Raw genomic sequence first — 17,131 nt, forward strand, 5'->3', positions numbered from 1 at the left:
GCTTCAGTTGCGAGTGGTGCCTTACGTTATTTCACGTACACTAGTACGTGCAGAGGAACACTTCTCTTTAAGGCAACTAGCTTAAGAGGGTTAAATGAAAACTGTATTAATATAATTAAGTATCTCTTCTTTCTATCTGTTAACGCTAACTTAATTATAACTAATACATAACATGTAATTGAATTCTTATCTTTATCTTTTCTGTAACTCTCTTTGATTACCTCTACCGCTGATTAGTCTGCGGAATAAATAGATATAATGGTCTATACCTATTTATGGATAAGAATTCTGAAAAATACTATATAAAGTAATATCCTCCAAATATTATCTACCTTTTAGATAATATATTAATTAACAACCTTTAAGTGTTAATTTCATGTAACAATACACCCCGTTACAGACTGCGTCAATCACCTCAAGAAAGTTCATAATGCAATTCTTGGCGGAGTTAGACTCAAAAAAAAATTTTTAATGATGCGAAATTCAAATTATATAATTGACACGCAGGACCTGATCATTTATCGACTCCAATCTTCCAAATGGCTTGTAAATCTTTATCCGTTTGGCAGCTAAAATTTGCACCGCCTAACCATTTGCCCACTTATTTCACTCAACCTGTAGTAGAGCTACATTGCTCCTTAAGTCAGAAGAAGACATATAGACTCAGAGTCACTTAGTTCTAAAAAACTAATAGGCTCAAAAACTCAGCGAGTTGTACAAGCTCGTAGACCTTAACAAATCCTAGCTCAATAGATTCAGGGGTACGTAGAATCAAATGGCAATAAGTGCCCGAGAGTAAATACCTCAGAAAGATTTCTTTTTCTCGTAGATCGATGCGCAAGCCTTAAAAAGGCACTAGACGCTGTAAGATCAAAAGGGGAAATGAACATAGGCCGCCAGATTTATATCTGGCAGCTGCCACATATGTCACTATAATAAATGGGATTTTAGTGATTAACTAATTCAATTACAGTCCTACCTCTGATAAATTATATACCAGGTCGACACACTTTCATTTAAGATATTAGATGTTATTAGCTCATCGGATTATAGTGTCGTACATATGCTGTAGTAAAATTAATTACTCAGAGGATAAAAAAGGGAAAACCCACCAGAACAACCCACTACACTTCCACCTCAAACCAAAAACTCCTTAAAATCAGCAGAAAGGCAGCCCCAGAGAACCCGGAGGTCTTCAGACTACCAACAGAGGTCTTCACTTTTTGTTTCCAAACCTGGTTCAGGTTGTGTCTCAAGGTCAGAGACACGAAGCCATCCTGGTTTCTGCTGGGGTTGGTGCTCTTTGTAAAGAACAAAATGAGATATTTTTTTGCTGACTTTTAATCCCTGTGATTGGCATCCTTGTGCTTGGGAATTTGAAGGTGTTGGGCATTGGTAAGGCGAGCTTGCGACATCTATTTGCAACACACAGATGTCGCAAGCTAGCCTTACCAATGCTTAACGCCTGCTAACTCATAAACACAAGGATGCCAATTGCAGCATGAGCCAGCAGGCTTTGGCTGGCGACAAAGGAATTCAACCTCACTAAGGGCGTAAGTCGGGCTTCTATCAGCAACATCATCAAGAAACGTGCTGAGCTGGAGGCAATGGATTCTAGCAATATCAGCACTAAGCGTCAGCGCCTTGTCCAGCACCCAGTGGTGGAGGAGGCAGAGGCCTTCTGGGTGCCGAAATGCCAGCATCGTGGGGTTATCCTCACCGGGGATCTGATCTGCGCAAAGGCTCGATTTGCCGTATCACTTGGAATCCCGGATGGCGCCATCAAGTTCTCTCACGGATGGCCCCAAAAGTTCCAGCAATGCCACAAACTCCGTGCTATCCGCTCCACAGCGAGAGCGGATCGATTGATGTGGAGGCTTTGAACGAGGCTCTATCTGAGCTGAAGACGGTTATTGCCGGGTATTCTTTTCATGATGTGTACAACATGGATGAGGCTGGTAAGTTTGGTTTTGCCTTTGTTTCAGAAGAATTCCCCGTGCTGACTCAGCTTTTTTTACAGCATGAAACCTGATAGGGCGATCGCTCAGGCAGTTGTTGAGGGGCACAAGAATGACAAAGCGAATTGATCTCCATTTTCTTTCCACTTGGATTACGAAATTGACACCAGTTTTACAGACACGCAGCGAATGCTGATGGATCAGATAAGCTCCAGCCATTCTTCATCGGACGAGCCAAAAAACCGCGATGTTCAGACCAAAGTCAAGGCTCAGCCCCTTCCGCCCAACGCGATCTCGAAAGTTCAACCAATGGATGTCGGCATAATTGCCGCTTTTAAGAGGCGTTACCGGCGCTACCATTTTCAGTACACTCTGGATTGCGACGAACGCAGCGAGATTGGCAACATTTACAAAGTTGACCAGCTTACAGCCATGCACTGGTCTCTTTCTGCCTGGACAGAGCTTTCGCCCAGCACGATCAAGAACTGCTTCAACCCCACCGGGCTGTTTGCAAAGCCTGCCACGTTTTACATGCCAAGGGAGGAAGTGAAGAACATGGAGGGCGAGAATGAGACTGAGAAGGAGGAGAGAGCTCTGAAGCAGGACCTGAAACCCAAGCTCAAACAGCTGCCGCTCCGCAATCCGATGGCCATTGAGGAGGTTCTCAACCCTGTCGAAGAAGACGACAGTGCTCAGCCAGAGCTCAATGATCAAGAGATTCTAAACGCAGTGCAGAAGGAGGAGGTAGGGAACGAAGGAGCTGCAGCAGAGAAGGGGCAGTTAAAGACAATTTCCCCAAGTCCGAGTAGATAATCATCGTGGGTAGTGCCTCTACCTTGCTTGATCCGTTCCAGGAAACCCACCGTTCTGCCTACAAGCTACTCCGCAGCCTTCGGGCTGACATTCGCAGTGTCAACATTACACAATCCAACCTTTGATGCTTGGCTTAAATAGGTTCCTCCACCACATTGTTTTATAGAAATTCTCCCTCTACTAACTTATATCTGGCTTCTCGGCTATTAGTTATAAGGTACGAGTTAGCGATCATAAAACGACATGGTGGACGTCAAATCCTACAATTAAGGGGGATAAGTTTTCGGGGAATAAGTTATCAGAGGGAGGACTGTACAACAAAAGGGTACTTTACCCAAAAAGTTGATGTTCCTCAACAATGGTTCACCAACCGAAGTGTGCCCCCATCTACACCCTCCCCCATCAGACTGTTGGCACCGAGTTGCTTGGAATTCCTTAACCAAGAAATAAAATGGATCCGTAGGATCTTTAAGTCTCAAATATCTTATAATGATAGCAACGTGAGCTAATGTTTTTTCATCTGAAAAGGAATCGATTGATCTGAGAGGGCGCTTAGCTCAAATGGTAGAGCGCCCGCTTCGCATATTGAAAAGAATCAAGATGGCGACAAACAAGTCCTTGCGCGCGGGCCGCAAGCAACATTCGCTTGATTTCCTCTTTGAGGTTGGAATTAACAGCTAACCGTTCGGTTGTTCTGCATTCCTTTGTCTAATGACAACTGAGCGTGAGTCACCGACTCTCAGCTCCTTCCTGAACGATGAGAAGATTGTGGGCTATAATTGCCACATTCCATCGGAGGGTGAGGAAAAGGAGCGTTGTTCCTACACGCCTCGTCGTGTGGACGAATTTTGTCGAGCCCCACACCCGTTCTTAGAAGGTGGTGCCGCGGATGCGCTTGACTGCATTGCGCAAGACACCGACTCTTAATCTAACATAATTACATACCTGCTCGATGAAGGGCTAGAGCAGGTAATCCTCAGAAAGGAACAAGCTCGTCGTCAAGCTGCAGACCTTGCGAAAACAAAAGCTCACACTGATACCGATTCACTTCACTTAGTGTGGAAGAGCGCCTTCAAGAGGTTACGGGTAGCAGCTTGACTATGTGGACCCCTGGACTCAAGGCGAAGGCGCCGGGCTTTACATGATCGATACCTTACGCCAAAGATAATGACGCGACGTCAGTATTTGACGCGTTGCATGATCAGGTCCATTGACCTCAATGATGAAAATTCCGATCGTCTGGTTTCCAAGCGAATCAAAAAGCGAAAACGATACATCGTTTGAGAACTGGGTCCATCAGACCCGCCACCTCCGCAACATATGGTGTATGAGATAGTCTGCGGATGTGACAAATGTTCATTTGGAACGGAAGCTTCGTTTCGGTTTCGCGGTCCTTAAGGTTAAAGGCCAGTTACGTCCGGTGTACCTGCCTCAAAACGAGGATAGGCCTAGCCAGCGCTTTAGTGCTTCAGTTGCTCGCACAACCATGGATTGAAGCCGCACTGAGGCTAAAGATCCATTTATTCCCACTTCTACTCGTGGAAAGCGTCGTTTGACGCAAGTTGCCCCTGAGAGCGGCGCTAAAATTGAGACGGCGTACGGACAATCCTGCCGAATAGGTACCTCAAACTCCCACGAGTTTTTCGAAGACAGTACCCAAGCCACATCACGTAGTGGTATCGTTAGCGGGACGCGTGGATGAGGCCGTTTACGTAGAACGGGTACAGCCTGTAGAGGCATGTATAGCGTTATTTAACGCAAACTCCAATACCAGGAGCAGTGTGCTCCAGCGCTTTGGTGTCTCAACACACACACTGCGCAGAACGTCTTCAATGGCGCAATAGACATGTTCGGTCGGACCATCGGTCTGCGGATGGTCCGCTGTGGACATGTCCAATCTGGTGCCAAGTACTCTCAAGAACGAATTCCAGAATTTACCCGTGAAACGGGGGTCTCGATCAGAGACTATTGCCGCAGGCAAATCATGTTGTCGAAACACGCGATAAATAACCAGCGTTGCAGTGTCAGCACCATCAATGGTATTCGGTACAGCTGCTAAATGAGTACGACATGCCTCCGTCGCATCGTCATTGATGCGGCGAGATATAATAATATCGTCTTATTCAACGGGCCATCTTAAAAGGGAGTTGTCCCCGACTGCATTAAACTTAGAGAATTTGATTTTTAAGCTTTCGGGTCGACGCGAAAGCGTCGGCCCGCTAGCAGCATGTTAATGCTGTGACAGTTAAGAGCGTGTAGCTGGTGACCAATATACGCTTAAGGGTAAACAGTACGATGATGCTTTCATCGTACTAGATTTGGGTGACAAATTTGATGTCATCCTTGGATTACCATGGCTCAGAAGGTACGAGCCATTTATAAAACAATTATTAATAAGCCGTGGCGATGCCTGCTCAACAGTTTTAACTGTTGAGTACCGTGTTACCTCAAACCTCTGCATGTTAAGGGCCTTGCTGGTGAAGCAAGGTTTCATTTTCTTGAGCCACGTCGAGTTCATGTTGTATGAATTCGGCTATAGCCGCATAAATCGTGAAGCAAGGTTTCGTTTTCTTGAGCCCCGTCGAGTTCATGTTGTATGAATTCGGCTATAGCCACATAACTCGTCTCTTTTTAGAGCGAACAACATGGCGCTTACGGCTGGCCCATCTACGGCCGAACTCATACGTTTGACCGATCTCCATTTAAGGTCACTCAACTGTGTGAACCTTTCCCGCATTGCGTGGAAGCCTTCTGGAGGGGCTTGAAAGCTTCCTCCTTCTTCATCTTACATGTCCATGAAATGGAACTTGCGTGGCCCGTTGAACGGACTACGAGTTGTAATGGGGCACCTTTCGCTTGTACTAATAACAGTATTAACCAGCCTACACCTGATAACAGTGAAGGTGAGATATCACGATTACTTCACGTACACCGATGTGCAGAGAAAGATTACAAGTAGCTAAGAAGCCTAGGTCGATATTAAGGCTTTAGGATAGAGAAGAAAACAAAACTGCATTAATATATTAAGTTGCTACGGATCTACTGACTTTATATTCAATGTATTAAAAAATGTAATGGGATGAGTGTCCATTACTGTCTTACACTATAAAGCTTTGAGGAAGCATTTTTATTTAGAAAAATTAGCTTTGTTTATATTTTTGTTTATTTTTTTCGTACAAAGTACGAAATTATTCCCTTGCTTCTGGATACTACTCAAATATAGGTCGACTCATCACTGGCATGAATTATTGGGTCTGGCACCCCAATAGTAAAAATTGATACTCATTGACTCGCAGTATCCACTAATCGGATGCTCCAGTATACCTACTTATGTAATTATGTATTAAACCTCAAACAACTTATGTAATAGGTTGCCCCATTACATTACTATTTCCCTCTTTAAGTTGCGCTTACCACACTTTGGGGCCGATCTCAGAAGTTTCTCGTCAGCGAGAGTTCCAACGGGATAACGTCGACCCTGCTCAGTCACCCATACTGAGCAGCATGATCCGTGACCGTGCACGCAGAAAGCCCCAACTTAGGTCGTCCGGCGACATCCGAAGAGAGGAGGCACCACAGCATGGATGAAGACTTGGAGTCATGACCTTGCATATTCTTGGTGGTGCTGATCGACTTGAATTACCTGAATCCATGAAAGACACTCATTGCGCGATACAGTACAAAGATAGGCAGAACGACAGACAACTCATTCTCCGACGCGCGCTGCAACGGTCTTGGTGTGCGATCATCAGACGCTGGAATGCCTGTCGATGTGAAGGACATTCTTCTACGTCCTAGCTGGAACAATGCGAGGGCAGACGTGGCGAACACGATCTTTGCAATTTACGCCGTCGGATCTGTTCACGCAGTCCCCACCGGCTGCAATATGATCGCCGCGATCGACAGCTTTACTGTCCATATCTTCCCGATCCTCGTAATCGATTTCGAAATCGCTCGGGCGATCGTCACCGCGAAAATATAGCACGATACGATCGACGATCCAGCGTCGTGCACCCAATGCATCGACCAGTGGAGAGGAGGAGGAGTATCACGGCGAAGGTCTGCGATGATGAGCGCCGATATACACAATCGGGTGCCCGATCATCTGAGCGACAAGCTGCGCTTTCTTGAAGCGGAAAGTTGAGAGGCAAAAAACGTAACTCTAGACGCTCGGGAAAAGGCCGAGGGTGCTAGTGATCGCGCGGCTGCTGCGGCTGCGCCCGACATAAATTGTAGGGTGCAAACGCAAAGACAAAGTGATATATAGCGTGCAAGCATTAACGTGAACTTTAATAACCTTGAACGGGCCAATGTACTGCGGCGCTACTATTTAGCGCCCAAATTCGTTACTGCTGTATTCGGCAAACCGCTTGTAGACAATACGACTCTACCGCATTCTTGGAATTTCAACAAACTCTTCCGACTTCTTTTGTCGGCGTTTTACCTTCGAGGGTAGACTGCCTGTTGTAGTGCATCGCGCACGACACGTGTAATTCCGTGTCGTAACAACAGAAATTTGGTTACTGCAGCCGAGCTGATAGGCGAAGTATGCCTTTGAGACGCAAAATTAGCGACAACAGACGCGATGGGATGCATCGTGTCAGGACTGGATATGCCGTTGGCTTATAATCAACACCAACGTGACAGGGTGTATCTGCAGCAACCTTGTTTTGAGCATATTCAATCATCAAACGTGTCGGCGCAATGCTATCGGTAAATACTCCCCCACCAAGCTTGGTAACCCGGTGTTCCAAAGATGATTGAGCAATAAGCGCCGGAACGCGAGAGTGCCTCGCGTTGTTGCCGAAAAATGGAATTTATCCGTTTGACGCATGCACCGCGTTGTTGATGGCGAATTCAGCAAGTAGGAGAAACGAGCTCCACGGCGAGAACGATGCCGCATAACTGCGCAAGGCATATCAAGCACACACGCTCCTTTTACCCCTACGTCTCAGAATGGGCCGCCGTGGACATAAGCAACCGGGTGCCTAAGAGTCGAAACAATTCAGCCCAAAAAGCGGAGATGAAACGGGTCGCGGTCCAAAACGATGGACTCTAGTAATCCAGAAGGTCTGATTATTAAATCGATGGAGACATCCGGAGTTGTCTTCGCCAAAACATGTGCGGAGACGGGGAAAACTGCACCATTTTGCTTAATCGACCCACAAGGACTAAGACGTCTTACTTTGTGTTCATCACCAAAGACGAAATCCATATTAATGAACGCCGGCTTTCGTAGCCATCGAAAGCGGTCGCAATCGCGCTTATGACGACGGCGCAGGCTTCAAACGCTGGTAAGTCTCACAAGAGTGTGCCGTGCAGTCTCGTTTATCGAACGGGAATCAGGGTGTTCCTGAACCGAGACGGAGATACTATGTGGTATCACAACCGAACCAGGAGACACTGGCGGCCCAGAAAAGAGTTCTATTTTCTTTCTAACAAGCATATCATATCCTCGAATCGAAATCCGGCGATTAGGAGGATGCCTTGGCAAATCACTTTAATTTTTGAAGGGTCCTCCTTGTTGACGACAGCTCTAAAAAATATTCTGGCTAGATATTTATTCGCACTCATAACCGCATCAAGTATCCAAGGTTAGCAGCTCATCCTCAGCAAAAAACTATAACGCGATGAGAAGTGCAGACAAATATTAACTGCCAAAGAATCGAAAGTCGCAAATTACGCTGCATAGCCTTTATTGTAAATTACATATAAAAAAAGTTGTAAACAGTTACAGACAACCAAATCATTTGAATATTATCAAATATTTGCTACTATATCAAAGCTTATATTAAATTAACAACTGAGAAGGGCTGCTTCTTGTTTATAACTCCACTCTGTTTGAACACTCACGGCCAAAAAAACGCGAAATATGGCCGCAAACGTCTTTAGTGACCCAGATGGCCACCTGTTGGACTGTTATGAAACTCGTGAGCTAAACGAGCTGGATTAGAGCACGCAAAGAATCGAAGACGTCCATCGCGTACGTCAGCAATGGACCTTCAAGCGCGTAGTGCTTGATAGTTTCGCGCGTTGGCTTCGTCAACTTTGCAAAGGAATCTTTGCTAGGATGTCAAAGATGATTGATATTTCCCGCGCAGATTGAGTCGTTTGCGCAAGGCTTAGCGATCTGAGTCCGGTTCGGTAGTACTGGACTCGAAACCATCGCATCAATCCCAAAACAATACAGCATCCATAACGTCGTCGTCATCAGCATTTTCTGGCTGATGACCCATGTCACGTCGAGGACCTGGGCGACGAGACACCGCGTAAGCAAGGACGTTATTCTTGCCAGGATTATAATACATCACGAAGTTGTATTCGGCGAACAACGCCAACCAACGAGCCATACGCTGGGACAAGTGAGGACTTTTGACGGTGGTGCGCAATGAGGCATGATCTGTATCGATCGAAAACGTCTTTTCGCCGAGTAAATAGACCCTGAACTTGATTAACGCGTGAATAATAGCCAAAAGCTCCATATCATGGACGTTTTTCTTAGCAGGTTTCATTTGTCGTGACTGGAAACTCACGACTCGCTCCCAACCCTCGTCATCGAATTGCATGAGAGCACATCCTACCGCAGAATTACTCGCGTCACACACGACATGAAAAGGCTTTGCTGTCATCAGGGAGCATCAATACCGGTGCTTCAGACAAGCCCTTCTTCACGGAGTCGAAGGCCGCTTGATGTTCTGCGTTCCACTACCAGACAGCGTCCTTCTTGAACAATGTCGACAATGAGTGAATTACCTAAGCATATTGTTATGTATACTTGTGCAGGAAGGTCGCCAGGCCGAGACATTGTCGTAATTTAGTTGGGGTACTGAGTGTAGGCTAGGAAAAAATCGATGAGACCTTTTCAGGATCAGTGCGGACACTTTTTTGCAGGCGTAGCAACCGAGTACTGGAATCTTGGGAGCACAGAACACACATTTCTTCAGATTTGCAGACAATTTTTTCTTGCGCACCACTTGAAAAACTTGCTATAAATGTCAAAGGTGTACATTCAATGCGCTGAGCATTTGCTAGGCGCGGCTGTGAACAAATATGTAATCGAAATAGGTGGGCGCGAATCGCGAAGCAGGTGAAGTACTTGTGAACGTTGCTGGAGCGTTTTTAAGGCCTTGTGGCACGATTAGCCACTCCCAACACATCCCGCTTGGGGTGCTGACCGCAGAGAATGGAAGGCACTGTCTCTTGTTAGAATTTGATAAAACAACTGTCTACCAGATCTATTGCTCTGTAGATCTTGCTCCCGGACATGGTATCCAGCACCATGTCTTTTCAGGGAATCGGCGTTTGAACCGGGATTGTGGCGTAAATGAGCTTGTTGAAAGCGTGCACAATACGCCACCGCCCCGCCGGTGACTTTCTTCACACAGAAAGTCGGACTCGAATGTGACGAGATACTTTCGTGAACATCGCTAGCCTTACGGCGGCTCTCAAGAAATTCGTCAGTTGCGATGACTTCATCACGCGGCAACGGCCACTGCTGCGCAATACTTCAACCGGGCACTTGGTCACTCTCGTACCGCACACTAAGATCCGCAGGAAGCTCAACGTGAATATTCTCCGGAAAATATCGGCCTACTCACGCGCGAGATTTTAAACAGGGTCGCCTAAAATCACGTAAGGCATCCCAGGACTGCGCCGCGAAGCGTTCTTCTCGAGCTGATTTAGGCTCAGCGCTTTCTGAGCGGCCCTCCAAAACTAATTTACTAGCTGGTTCGATGGGCAGAAACGACGAACACTTGCTCGATGTCGTGAAGAAAGTTTTTCCACGAAAAGTTTGATAGATATTTGATTTTTTCAGCCTTGCACGGAGGCTCGCTCCTGCGAGTGGCAACCGGATTCCGCCACTACGGAATCGACCTTACCAGTCAGTTGACGAGACAATCCTCGTCTCGGAGGTCGACGTGCTCCATTCTTGCGTGTCTTTTTGCGTCTCGAGCCCCTTCTCGAGACTGGCAAGTCGCTATCGCAGGGACATAATGTAACCCCCATATAGACGTGGGGGCGCAGTCTCCACCACTACGTTCACAGGCGGATCTACGGGCGGCTCAGTCTCGTTAATCAGAAGCGGGAGCTTGTCGACCGCCTCGAAGTAATCGGAAGCCGCAGCTTAGCCAAAGTAATTGCATGCGGGAACCGCTGTTCGTTCGCCTGTTATGAATCGGAAGCCTGTGATCAGTCGATTTAGTTGTATGTATTAATCTCTGTTCAACCGCCTCGTTATAAATCGGGAGCCTCTGCTCAATCGATGTAGCTGTGCTCAATCGATGTAGCTGTATACGGAAACCCCTCTTCTACCGCCTTGTTCATTGGTTCCATCAGCGGGAACGAACATACCGCGCACAGAGGGCCATCGCTCTCTCTGTGCTGACATCTAGTCGTGGCGAGTTCGTTCACGACCCTGACGTGAGACCAATCGGACGCCGCAACGAGTAGGTGAGTGGATACATCACTCACGTCATATCCGCTTCGACGCTTGACGGCCAATCGATCTGCGGCTGATACCGTGATAGCCACGATATCCCAAGAATGTAATCGAATGCGTAGTTCATCTCGTAAATCAAAAACTCATCGTTGCTCGCAAAGCAATCAAAAGTGTATGGCAAATAACTATTCTGTGCGAAATACGTTGTGGCTGACCATCGGCAAGCTTAACAATGATGTCACCAGGACCCTCTCGAGCCGTGATGGCAGACGGAGGGAGGGTCAAACTGGAGGCACAAAGGAAGTTGTTCTGCACCAGAATTCAGCAACGCTCGGAGCAGTCAAGTCACCCCAGCAACGAAGAGACTGGTAATGATCAGTCTCGACTCGTCGCGCATGGTGGTGGCATTAAAACGACTATGAGTCACTTGCGAGCTGCCACCGGGGTACCTGGAACTCCATTTTTGCCAGTAGGGCGCCCCGCGCTTACTGGGATTGCTCGCTTTTTGGCGAGGCCATCGACGACACATCATCTCCTGGTGAGATGGCAGAGGTTATGGCCACCGGCGCGGGCGCGCGGCTTACGGCCGCACGATGGCCTGGTTGCCGCGTCAAAAACTTTTCATCGCGTTTTGACTGCGAATGTCGCGGCGTAGAGTGCTGCCGCGACCACGAAAGGTTTCTATTGCGTCGAGCTCCATTAGCTCTGGACCAGGCATCTGAGAAGGTAGCGATGCTGCATGTAAATGACGACGCGACAACGTGCCCTCACGAAGCGCGAGGGCAAATGCTTCTTCGAGGGTCTTCAGCTTAGCACGCGTGAAGCAGTAACGTGTCACATCCTGCTGCATACGGAAGACGAGGACATAAAATTGCGACCCCATGTCGATCGGCTGCGTGATGATACAAGAAGCAAGGTGTCGTGTCTTCTAAACGTAATTAAGCATCAACAGCTTGTCCTATCGAAGGGAGAAGAAGTCTGCAACTCGCTCTGTGGAAGCTCGAGTGTAAGGCGCAGGTCACACTGGATGGCGTCCATCGTGGGAAAGGCGAACTAGTTCGCGACGATTTTCCAATTTTCCAACACCCCATTCATTTTCCTTACCTGACAGTCGAGATAGCAAATAGTTGACTTAGGCCGTCGGAGCGTCAATCAATCTTGACGCTATTGCAATGTCAATCTCGCGGAATTATCTAATAAGAGGGGCTGGTCCGGACCATTACCGGGGTACGTCGACGTCTCCATCTTATTGTGCTGCGAAGTGCGCAAAAAAGTCGATACTCGCCAATTCGCTTCGGCGAGCTCGCGCACCATGTTGGACAGCAGCACGCAGTCGGTCGTGCCCAGCAGCGATGATACGACGATATCCCCTCATTGGCTAATATCATTGGGTCTGGCACCCCAGTAATATAGACCGATAATAAACGACTCGCAGTATCCGCGAATCGGATACTGCGAGTCGTTTATTATCGGTCATAAATTTATGGACCCCGCTACACTTGCACTTGCGCTAGCTTGTTAGTAAGTCTCGAAGAAAAGAAATAGTGGTACTAGATTTGTTTAGATTATTGCGCAGCCGTATACCTCGAAGCAAAGATTCATAGAAGTATATGTAGGATGGGCACCTAGTCGCTGTATGTATTAATATTCTTTAACATATTTACAGCTTAAAATTACATTATGTAAAAATTATATTTTACATTATAATTTAGCTAAATCGCGTCTCACATTTATAAATTTATTTATTTTCTTGCCAAATTATACTATCAAGCATTTTAATAAAAACTGATTATTGGAAAGCATTTTGAACCAACTTAATTTGGAATTATTCTCGTTTTTCGAACACAATTCTTTGACGACAAATTTTAAACAATGGCTCTAACAAGCGCAGCTCTCACGGTGCTACCTCGTCACTCAATGCGTCGCTTAGAACGCGCAATATCAATGCGTCAGACAGCTCATATGGAGACGCAAGTACTAAATAAATTGCGCTGCATATCGGATGGATTGGGACTAGGTGATATCGTGTCGCTAGGACACGTCAAGGTGGAGTGGTAGCAAATGCATTAAAGCTACATTTCATAAAATTAATAATGTTGCAGGATCTTCGTATTGTGGACAATGACGGAATCGTTTCATGTAGGATTGAATCGCCCTCAGCTGTGTTGATGGAGATGGCGCAGCAGGTTGGCACACTTGCATTCACTGCAGAACCATTCCAGAAACTTAAAATTTTTTATTGATTTAGTGGAAAAACAAAGCGGAGCTGCTAGTAAGTGAACTCGAGTGGGTTAAAGCCACAGACTTCAAAATTTCGAAATCTCGACCGCGTAATGCTAGAACAGGCCGCTTTTCATCGTTGACTCATGTATCGGACATCATTGCAGTTTCAAGTTGCAAAGGGGGAGTAGGAAAATCAACAGTGGCGGTAAATCTTGCTTACAGGTGGGACGCAATAAACGGATTCAAACATTACTTACAATCTGAACTGCACTGCAGTTTATCAAAATTTGGAGCTCGAGTAGGGATTCTTGATGCTGACATTTATGGACCAAGTCTGCCCACGATGGTGTCGCCTGCGAATAGTACGATTCGCCAGTCAAAATTAGCCAAGCACTTGGTTGAGCCAGTGGAGTACGAGGGTGTAAAATGCATGTCGTTTGGCTTTGTAAATCGACGAGCTGCTCCTGGTGCTGGAGGTACGTTCTAGCTCGTTGATTTCCGAACAGATATCTGTAACTTGTTGCGCAGGAGTTGGAGCTGCTGTGATGCGCGGTCCTATGGTTTCAAAACTTATCAATCAACTCATTATTGGCACTGAATGGGGCGACCTTGACTATTTGGTGGTAGATATGCCACCAGGTACTGGAGATATTCAAATTTCACTTTCACAGCAGATGGCCATCTCTGCTGCAGTAGTCGTGACAACGCCTCAAAGGCTTAGGTATACATTGTATAGAATTCTGATATATGGCGCATACTAACTTTTTTGGTTAATGTTGTTCTATTTGTCTTAGCTTTATTGATGTAGAAAAAGGCATAGCGATGTTCAATGACTTAAAGGTGTGGACAATTTATCGGTACAAGTAACACCTCGAGTTACTTGACAATCTTTTTTCGCAGATTAAAACGGTTGCAGTGGTAGAAAATATGTCCTACTTTGATTGCCTCCATGGGCAAAGACATCAGCCGTTTGGTCAGTAGCTTACAATTTATGCATAGGGTTATTGCATTCTCATCAATGATCTTGAGCAGGTCCGGGTCATACACAGGAGCTAGTTAAAAATTATAACATTAAACATGTCTTCAAGCTGCCAATCTCTGAGCATTTCAGCTCCTCCGCAGACTCTGGACGGTGCGTATATCATCAAGCATATGCACACTTACAGAATTCTGTAATTTGGATACCATGATTGTGATGCAGCCCATTTGTCTTGTCTGGAATTTCTCTAGCAGAAGAAAAAACTTATGAATCGTTAGCGACAACAGTAAGCCTGGATGAAAATCATATGTTTCTTGGGCTTTAACTAATTGCAAGTTATTGTAAAAAAAGATTGCAAAGGAAATTGTAATTCTTAAGCACAAAGTTCGTCCAGCACCAGAAATGAATTATGACCGAGACCGCGGCATCGTTCTCCGCATATTTAACTCCACTGAAGCAACAGAAGCTTTGCTTCACCCTGCTGATCTCCGAGCGCGGTAAAATGACTTTTTTTTGCTTTAATGTTAGTATTTTACCTCATAACGCGTTTTTTAGATGCCGTTGTGCTGAATGCATTGATGAATTCACTGGTAGCCAGGTACGATTGTGGTCAGCAGACTAAAATTCTTGCATTTTCCTCGAATCTATAGCCAATTTTTTTTCTTTATTTGATAACCATTTGCTACGTAGATCTTGAATTTAGCAACAATTCCAGACGACATATATCCCACCGTTGTTGAGCAAAAAGTATGATAATCTACACCTTACGTCTTTCATGAACGAACAGCTAAATCTGTCTATGCTTTACATTAGGGGAATTATGCAATTGCGGTGACATGGAGTGACGGCCACTCTTCGTCACTATACACGTACGACGAACTCACGGCGCTAATTGTTGAGTTTGCTGCTAAGTCGGAATGATATTCTAAAGACGATAACTTTAACTATACTCTTCCTTGACATAAAAATGACATTGAATTTTATCATTTTCTTTTTAACAAAACGTTCAAAAGTGTACAAATATATATTCTTCTACTAAATTAAATAAAGGGGGCCGTTGGTATTCACTCGAGTGCGACCTTCAATGCAAGTACGCGCATTATGGCCCTTTCTATTGCAGCTCCTGCATCGACGTCGGAGGGGGCCTCTAACTAATTTCCAACGCGCTCAAACTGGAAAGGATCACGTCACACCAATCCTGTTGGCCCTCCTCTTGTCTGGATCATTACGGGGTCACGCATGGTACCATCCGAAACCTGCAGTACATGGTCAAGCAATACCCTTTTTCAATGATTATTAGCAATCTAGAAAGCGGAGAATCTGACTATTGAGTGGTAGTGGTTGCTAAAATTGAGTGAATATTGATTTCCGTCAATTTATGTTAATTTTAGCCAATGAATTAGAGGGTGAGTGAATACTGTCAAAAGGTGAGTGAATACTAACTGTAACGGGGTGTATCGTTACATGTAATCAACAAATAAAGGTTGTTAATTGATATTATCGAAAGGGTAGATTGTAACGGGGTGTATCGTTACATGAAATTAACACTTAAAGGTTGTTAATTAATATATTATCTAAAAGGTAGATAATATTTGGAGGATATTACTTTATGTAGTAATGTTCAAAATTCTTATCCATAAATAGGTATAGACCATTATATCTATTTATTCCGCAGACTAATCAGCGGTAGAGGTAATCAAAGAGAGTTACAGATCCATTCAGCCATCGTCAAGTTCATACAACATGAACTTGACGAAGCGAAGGAGAAGGTAGCCTTGCTTAATAAGCAAGGCTCTCAACAGGCAGAATTGTTGAGGTTACAACAGGTATAGACCCCTGTACCTGAAATGACGCACACGCGTCTTCCCAAAGACGCGTGTGCGTCTAAAGATTGACATCTCTAGTATAGGGGAGTCGAAGAAGACTCCTTCTTGAGATGGTTTGTCGAGTTGGACGATGCCATAAGGGCACGTCACATCATCGAAGAGCAAATGCAAGTCGCATTCGCTCAATCAAATTTAGCAGGTCGTGCCAAAACTTGGGCATTGGGCCTTAAGTTGCGCGACCCATACGTCTTTGGGTCGCTAGAGGCTTTTAAAGCCCGGCTCAAACAGACGTTTGAACCACCAAGGGCTGAGTTCAGAGCTCGTTCAGAGCTTCTGAAACTCAAGCAAGGCAAGCGTGGTGTTCACGCATATGCCCAGCACATACGACTCTTAGCGAGTTGTATAACAAATAACCCAGTTCATGAACACACGTTGATTACGGTGTTCATGCAAGGTCTTACGGATGGTCCCGTGAAGACCCACCTGTTCCGCGCTGTCAAAAGTTAGGTCACTACGCTCATGAGTGTAGTGCCTCACGCCAGTACTGAAAGGTACTGAACGTAACTATGGACCGATTGCCGAAAAGGGCAACGGTCGCGGTTCCGACGTTGTTGCGAAATCGCAAAAACGGTCTAGGTCAGTAGGGGTGCAACGCCCTACTGATCCAGCAACCTCAATAGAATTTGCAAATCTCTTGACAAAAGTTGCTCCAGGTACACAATTATAATATGTCTCCACCTGGCGATGAGGTATCCCTCATCACCTTGATGTTAAAAGTGACAAATGATTGTCACTGGGGCATCGAATAACTTCATTCGTCGCCAGTCACTAGAGGGTCGTAGGCTCAAATATGTTGAGCGCGACATGACTCCAACGAGGATGACGGTGCGTC

General features: G+C 45.7%; 1 protein-coding gene across 1 annotated transcript; it reads left to right on the forward strand.

Annotated features, from left to right (window-relative positions):
* Positions 1-13,130: 13,130 nt before the first annotated feature.
* Positions 13,131-15,837, forward strand: CCR75_003558 (uncharacterized protein). The gene is made up of 11 exons (XM_067961652.1): positions 13,131-13,397; positions 13,460-13,910; positions 13,963-14,155; positions 14,229-14,274; positions 14,335-14,407; positions 14,467-14,566; positions 14,636-14,699; positions 14,765-14,910; positions 14,969-15,011; positions 15,104-15,160; positions 15,227-15,837. The coding sequence occupies exons 1-11, from the start codon at positions 13,305-13,307 to the stop codon at positions 15,332-15,334; spliced, it is 1,374 nt and encodes a 457-aa protein (XP_067818453.1). The 5' UTR covers positions 13,131-13,304; the 3' UTR covers positions 15,335-15,837.
* The last annotated feature ends 1,294 nt before the right edge of the window (positions 15,838-17,131 follow it).

This window comes from Bremia lactucae (genome assembly GCF_004359215.1).
Source record: "Bremia lactucae strain SF5 chromosome Unknown BlacSF5_NotPlaced_69_SHOA01000026.1_149490bp, whole genome shotgun sequence".
NCBI classification, from domain to species: Eukaryota; Oomycota; class Peronosporomycetes; order Peronosporales; family Peronosporaceae; genus Bremia; species Bremia lactucae.

Excerpts from the sequence above, each read along its gene's own strand:
- CCR75_003558 (XM_067961652.1), top strand. The coding sequence starts at position 13,305 with ATGTTGCAGGATCTTCGTATTGTGGACAATGACGGAATCGTTTCATGT. Across the intron at positions 14,911-14,968 it reads CCTGCTGATCTCCGAGCGCG|ATGCCGTTGTGCTGAATGCA; the intron begins GTAAAATGACTT and ends CGCGTTTTTTAG. Across the intron at positions 15,161-15,226 it reads CCACCGTTGTTGAGCAAAAA|GGGAATTATGCAATTGCGGT; the intron begins GTATGATAATCT and ends GCTTTACATTAG.